The following is a 6,793-nucleotide window of genomic DNA, read 5'->3' on the forward strand; positions in this document are numbered from 1 at the left end:
TTTTGAATTTTTTATGTCATTAGACTAAAATGCACATAAAATTTCATCTAAGCGGATGCAAGAAAATTTTCTTTTTTTTTGTATTAAACATTCGACAAACCAATTGGAAGGGTTACTTGACTATTAAGTAATATTATCCAGAAATTTGTATTATTTATTTCATGAGGAGTTGGGAATAATAGGGTTTTTTCTAAAGGGAAAAAAACCTCTAATGTTCCCCTTCCCATGAAATAGTAAATGGGTAATCTGGAGCGTATCATTCATTAGATATTTACTGTTTTAAACCGGTCATTTATAAACTCAGCTAATCACTCGAAATTTTTAAAAATTAGTATATAGTGATTATAAGTGACACTTAGTGTGACAGGGGATTAATATTATTATTCCTAGTAGCGAAGTAGCCCATAGATTAGAGGTCTGCATTGACCACTATTTTACAACCCGGCCCAGTCCGCACTTGGAAATTAACATAAAGTGCCCAGCCTGGCCCAGCCCGGACTTAAAATATCAAAAACCTGGCCCAGACCGGACCCGGACTTTTATTATATTATTTTGTTGTAAAAACAAAAAAATTGTCCAACTTAATTTAGGTCAGTTTAATTTCGGCCGGGATTAAGACGATTTTGGCCAGAATTATGAAAATCCAGGTTTGATGAAAATTCATGTGCCGGCCTGGGTGAATTTTGAAGAAAATTTGCTGGCCCAAACCCGGACCCGGGTCCGGGCCGGGTTAGGGTTTCCGGGTTCTGGGTCCCATTTGCAGACCTCTACCATAGATGATGTTACACATTTCCTTTTTGGATGACATATTTTAATTTTAAAAAGTTTTTATTTAATTTAATGTATCAAGTAAACATAAGATAAATGAATAAATACATATAAGTTAAACAATAAAGGCCAGTATAATTTAAAATTTTGTCTATCATTATTTCTACTCCTATTACTATTCTTCCATTTTATCATTATATTTTATAATTATATCAAATTAATCAACAATTTCAATTCACTATTGAAAAGCAAAAAAAAATAAATACTAGTAAACGCTTTTTAAACCATAATAAAGTTTAAATTTGTTATCCTTCACTGAAGATTAATGATAGTTAAATTTTTAAACTATAATGGAGAAAAAAAAATATTTAAAAAAATATAAAAATTTAAAGTTTTACAATAACTAAAATAGCAAATGGGAAATAATTGATCTAAATGTTTTCTTCGCCTTTAGATTTGCTATTCTGATCTAAAAAATGGACGAATAAGATAAGTACTGTATATTAAATCATTTGTAATAGCTTTGTTTTTATTATATAGTTACTATCTTTACTAATGCTCAGTTGAGAAATATCAATTTGTAAAGATTCTATTTAATGAATAAATAATCGTCACTATTTTTTAAATGATAATTTGAATATTTTTTATAAATCAATACCTGAAGAATTCATACTAATATTATCACCATTTTTTTCATAAGTGTCATCAGAATTATCTGGTTCAGGAAAAATAATTTTTAATTGTAAATCATCAATTTGTAAATTTATTAACGTTTTTTATAATTAATTATATTTTTTTAAAAAAAAAAAATACCTGAGAATTCCATGTTAATATTATCATTTTTTCCATAAATATCATTAGAATTTTTTAATTCAAAAGAATTATTATTATTCAATTGAGAAATATCAATTTGTAAGGATTCTATTTAAAACCTTATTAGTATTTTTTACAATTAATATGAAGTCCTTTTTTTTTTTAATAATAAATACCTGAAAATTTTATGCTAATTATATTATCATTTTCTTCATAATAATCATCAGAATTTTTTGGCTCAGGAAGATTATCAAAATCGAGTAATCTACTGGTATAAGTAGCTTCTGAGTGTGTTATGTATGATGTTCCTAAATTTGAAGTTATACTACTATTTGATGAACTGTTATTTATTTCATTTGCTTCTTTAATTTGTTTTTGCATACTTGTATAATCACTAAGATTACTAATATTTAACAAACTATTTGATTCTCTAAACCATTGGCTTAAAGTTTTTTTAATTTCTTCTGCATTTGGTCGATTTAATGGATTTGCATCCAAACATCTTTTAATTAAATACACAATCAATTGAGGTACTTTAATATTAAATCTTGGTCGAAGTCCTTTACAAATTTTCATTGCTAGCTTTAAATCATGACCTAAATCATAAAACGGAGGTAATCCAGAAATTACTTCAAACATGATTATGCCAAAACTATAAATATCTGAAGCTTTGGTATAATTTTGTCCACGTAAAATTTCAGGGGCAATATAAGGCAAAATACCATATATTTTGTCTTTTGCATTCTCTGATGCATTATAATCAGCAGGTTTACATAACCCCAAATCAGTTATGCAAGTGAGATTTTTGAGCCTTAATATATTACCAATATGCAAATCTCGATGTATTAATTCTATTTCATGAATATCTTCTAGTCCATGTGCAATGCTATGTAAATAATTAAACTTATCACTCCAACCTAATTTATTATAACATGTGTCTAAATAATTTCGTAAACTTCCATTTTCTGCATAATCTAAAACCATAATGTAATTTTCTGTTTTTGGATCTTGAGTTATTCCATAAAATTTAATAAAGCGCTTATACAAATTTACTTTATGATGTAATATAATCTATGAATATTATAATTAAGTATTAATACCAAAAATTAAATGTTTATTAAGAATAGTTAAATAACTTACCTCATTCATAAATTCTAATGTAATATTTTTTGAATTATTTAAACTTTTAAGAGCTACAACCATGTTTTGATCCTTTCTTTCCCAATTTTGATTATAGTCATCCCATTTATCTATATAACCATCAATCCATTTTGCTCTATATATTTTTCCAAACCCACCTTTTGTAATATATTTAATATCATAAAATCTATCATAAGGTATCCATTCTACTACATATGATATTTTACTATATTTATGAATTTGCTGGGTATTCCGAATGAATTCATCAATATTATGATTGCCACTAGTCCAATTTTTGAAATTTCGTTGAAAATGTATTGAATTACACACTTCATTACATTTTTCACATATATCATTCATAACCATCATATAGTTCTTGGTTTCTGGATCTTGAGTTATTCCATAAACTTTATGAAACACTACAATCTACAATAGGTTACAGTAGAAATAATTGTAAAAATTTATTAGTTTTTTAAATATTTTTTCACAAAATGGCACAGTACAATTGATTAATTTGTATAAATTTATTATACCTTATTTAATTCTGTTGTAATACCTGCTGAGTTATTTAGAATTTTCAGAGTTACAAACATATTTTGATCCGCTCTTTTCCAATTTTGATTTTTATCATCCCATTCAATTGTGTATCCATCAATCCATTTTGCTCTATACATTTTTCCAATCTCATCAACATATATATCATAAAGTTTATTATAAAATATCCATTCTAATGCATTTTTCACCTGATAAGTATGTTCTGATAGCTGAGTATTTTGAATGAATTTATCAATATCATTATTACCACTAGTCCAATTTTTGAAATTTCGTTGAAAATGTATTGAAATACACATTTTATTACATTTTTCACATATATCATCCAAAACCACCATATAATTCTTGGTTTCTGGATCTTGAGTTATTCCATAAACTTTATGAGTTCCTGCAATCTACAATATATTAAAGTTAGAAATATTAGTAAAAATAAATTTTTTAACTATTTATTTTTTAAACAACTGGCAATTTTTTCACAAAATGGTACAATACAATATGATTAATTTATATTTGATAAATTTATTACCCTACCTTATTTATAAATTCTAATGTAATATTTGCTGGATTATTTAAAATTTTCAGAAATACAGCCATATTTTGATTTTTTCTTTCCCAATTTAGATTTTTATCATCCCATTCAATTGTGTATCCATCAATCCATTTTGCTCTATACATTTTACCAATCTCATCAACATATATATCATAAAGTTTACCATAAAGTATCCATTCTAATGCATTTTTCACCTGATAAGTATGTTCTGATAGCTGAGTATTTTGAATGAATTTATCAATATAATTATTACCACTAGTCCAATTTTTGAAATTTCGTTGAAAATGTATTGAAATACACATTTCATTACATTTTTCACATATATCATCCAAAACCACCATATAATTCTTGGTTTCTGGATCTTGAGTTATTCCATAAACTTTATGAATTCCTGCAATCTACAATATATTAAAGTTAGAAATATTAGTAAAAATCAATTTTCTAACTATTTATTTTTTAAACAACTGACAATTTTTTTACAATACAATATGATTAATTTATATTTGATAAATTTATTACCCTACCTTATTTATAAGTCCTAACGTAATATTTGCTGGATTATTTAAAATTTTCAGATATACAGCCATATTTTGATTTCTCCTTCTCCAATTTTGATTTTTATCATTCCAATACCAAATACATCCATCAATCCAATTTTCTCTGTACACTTTGTCAATCTCATCATCTTCTGCAATATATGTATAAATTTTATCATAAGGTATCCATTCTAATGCATTTTCTACCTGATAATAAGCATGTACTGATAGCTGAGTATCTTGAATAAATTTATCAATATGATAATTTCCACTAGTCCAATTTTTGAAATTTAGTTGAAAACGCATTGAATTACACACTTCATTACATTTTTCACATTTAACTTTCAAAACTGCCATATAGCTCTTGGTTTCTGGATCTTGAGTTATTCCATAAACTTTATGAGATATTGCAATCTACAATATATTAAAGCTAGAAATATTAGTAAAAATAAAGTTTTTAATTATTTGTTTTTTAAATAGCTGACAATTTTTTTCACAAATGGTACAATACAATGTGATTAAATTATATTATAATTCACAAAAAAAAAATGAAACTTTTGATAAATTTATTATACCTTTTTTAATTCTGTTGTAATACCTGCTGGGTTATTTAGAATTTTAAGAATTACAAACATATTTTGATCTGTTCTTTTCCAATTTTGATCTTCATCATCCAATTTAATGCATCCATCAATCCATTTTACTCTGCATACTATACTAAAGTCATCATCATCTGCAATATATTCTACATCATACAGTCTATCATAAGGTATCCATTCTAATGCATTTTGTACCAAATAATGTACTGATAGCTGAATATCTTGAATGTATTTATCAATATGATAATTTCCACTAGTCCAATTTTTAAAACTTCGCTGAAAATGTATTGAAATACATACTTTTTCACATTTTTCACATTTACCATTTAAAACTACCATATAATTCTTGGTTTCTGGATTTTGAGTTATTCCATAAACTTTTTGAGGTACTGCAATCTACAATATATTAAAGTTAGAAATATTAGTAAAAATAAAATTTTTAACTATTTATTTTCTAAACAGCTAAAATTATTTTAACAAAATGGTACAGTACAATATGATTAATGTATATTAATTTACAAAAAAATGAAACTTTTGATAAATTTAGTATACCTCATTTATAAATTTTAATGTAATACTTGATGGATTATTTAAAATTTCCAGAAATACAAACATATTTTGATTATATTTCCAATTTTGATTTTTATTATTCCAATAATAAATACATCCATCAATCCAATTTGCTCTGTACACTTTGTTAATCTCATCATCTTTTTCAAAATATATGTCAAGTTTATCATAAGGTATCCATTCTAATGCATTTTTTACCGAATAATAATAAGGATAATAAGTATGTTCTGATAGCTGAATATCTTGAATGAATTTATCAATATCATTATTACCACTAGTCCAATTTTTGAAATTTCGTTGAAAATGTATTGAATTACACATTTTATTACATTTTTCACATATATCATTAAAAACCACTATATAGTTCTTGGTTTCTGGATTTTGAGTTATTCCATAAACTTTTTGAGGTACTGAAAACTACAGTATATTAGAGTTAAAAATATTAGTAAAAATAAAATTTTAACTATTGGTTTTTTAAATAACTGACAATTTTTTTCACAAAATGGCACAGTACAATATGATTAATTTATATTAATTTACAAAAAAATGTAACTTATTATACCTTATTTAATTCTGCTGTAATATCTGCTGGATTATTTAAAATTTTCAGAGTTACAAACATATATTGATCTGCTCTTTTACAATTTTGATTTTCATCATCCCATTTATTTATACATCCATCAATCCAATTTGCTCTGTACACTTTATCAATCTCATCATCTTCTGCAATAGTATATGTATCAAGTCTATCATAAGGTATCCATTCTAATGCATTTTGCATCCAAAAAGTATGTTCTGATAGCTGAGTATCTTGAATAAATTTATCAATATCATTATTACCACTAGTCCAATTTTTGAAATTTCGTTGAAAATGTATTGAATTACACAATTTATTACATTTTTCACATATATTATTAAAAACCACTATATAGTTCTTGGTTACTGGATTTTGAGTTATTCCATAAACTTTTTGAGGTACTGGAAACTACAGTATATTAAAGTTAAAAATATTAGTAAAAATAAAATTTTAACTATTGGTTTTTTAAATAACTGACAATTTTTTTCACAAAATGGCACAGTACAATATGATTAATTTATATTAATTTACAAAAAAATGTAACTTAAGATAAATTTATTATACCTTATTTAATTCTGCTGTAATATCTGCTGGATTATTTAAAATTTTCAGAGTTATAAACATATTTTGATCCGCTCTTTTCCAATTTTGATTTTCATTATCCCATTTATTTATACATCCATCAATC

General features: G+C 25.0%; 1 protein-coding gene across 1 annotated transcript; it reads right to left on the reverse strand.

The window, feature by feature from the left end:
- Positions 1 to 1,199: 1,199 nt before the first annotated feature.
- Positions 1,200 to 2,726, reverse strand: OCT59_009067 (uncharacterized protein; the record flags this gene model as incomplete). The annotated part of the gene is made up of 6 exons (XM_066133290.1): positions 1,200 to 1,237; positions 1,427 to 1,483; positions 1,582 to 1,689; positions 1,758 to 2,083; positions 2,635 to 2,652; positions 2,722 to 2,726. The coding sequence occupies 6 exons, from the start codon at positions 2,724 to 2,726 to the stop codon at positions 1,200 to 1,202; spliced, it is 552 nt and encodes a 183-aa protein (XP_065999742.1).
- Positions 2,727 to 6,793: the final 4,067 nt, after the last annotated feature.

Source organism: Rhizophagus irregularis, chromosome 17 (genome assembly GCF_026210795.1).
Source record: "Rhizophagus irregularis chromosome 17, complete sequence".
In the NCBI taxonomy this organism is placed as follows: domain Eukaryota; kingdom Fungi; phylum Glomeromycota; class Glomeromycetes; order Glomerales; family Glomeraceae; genus Rhizophagus; species Rhizophagus irregularis.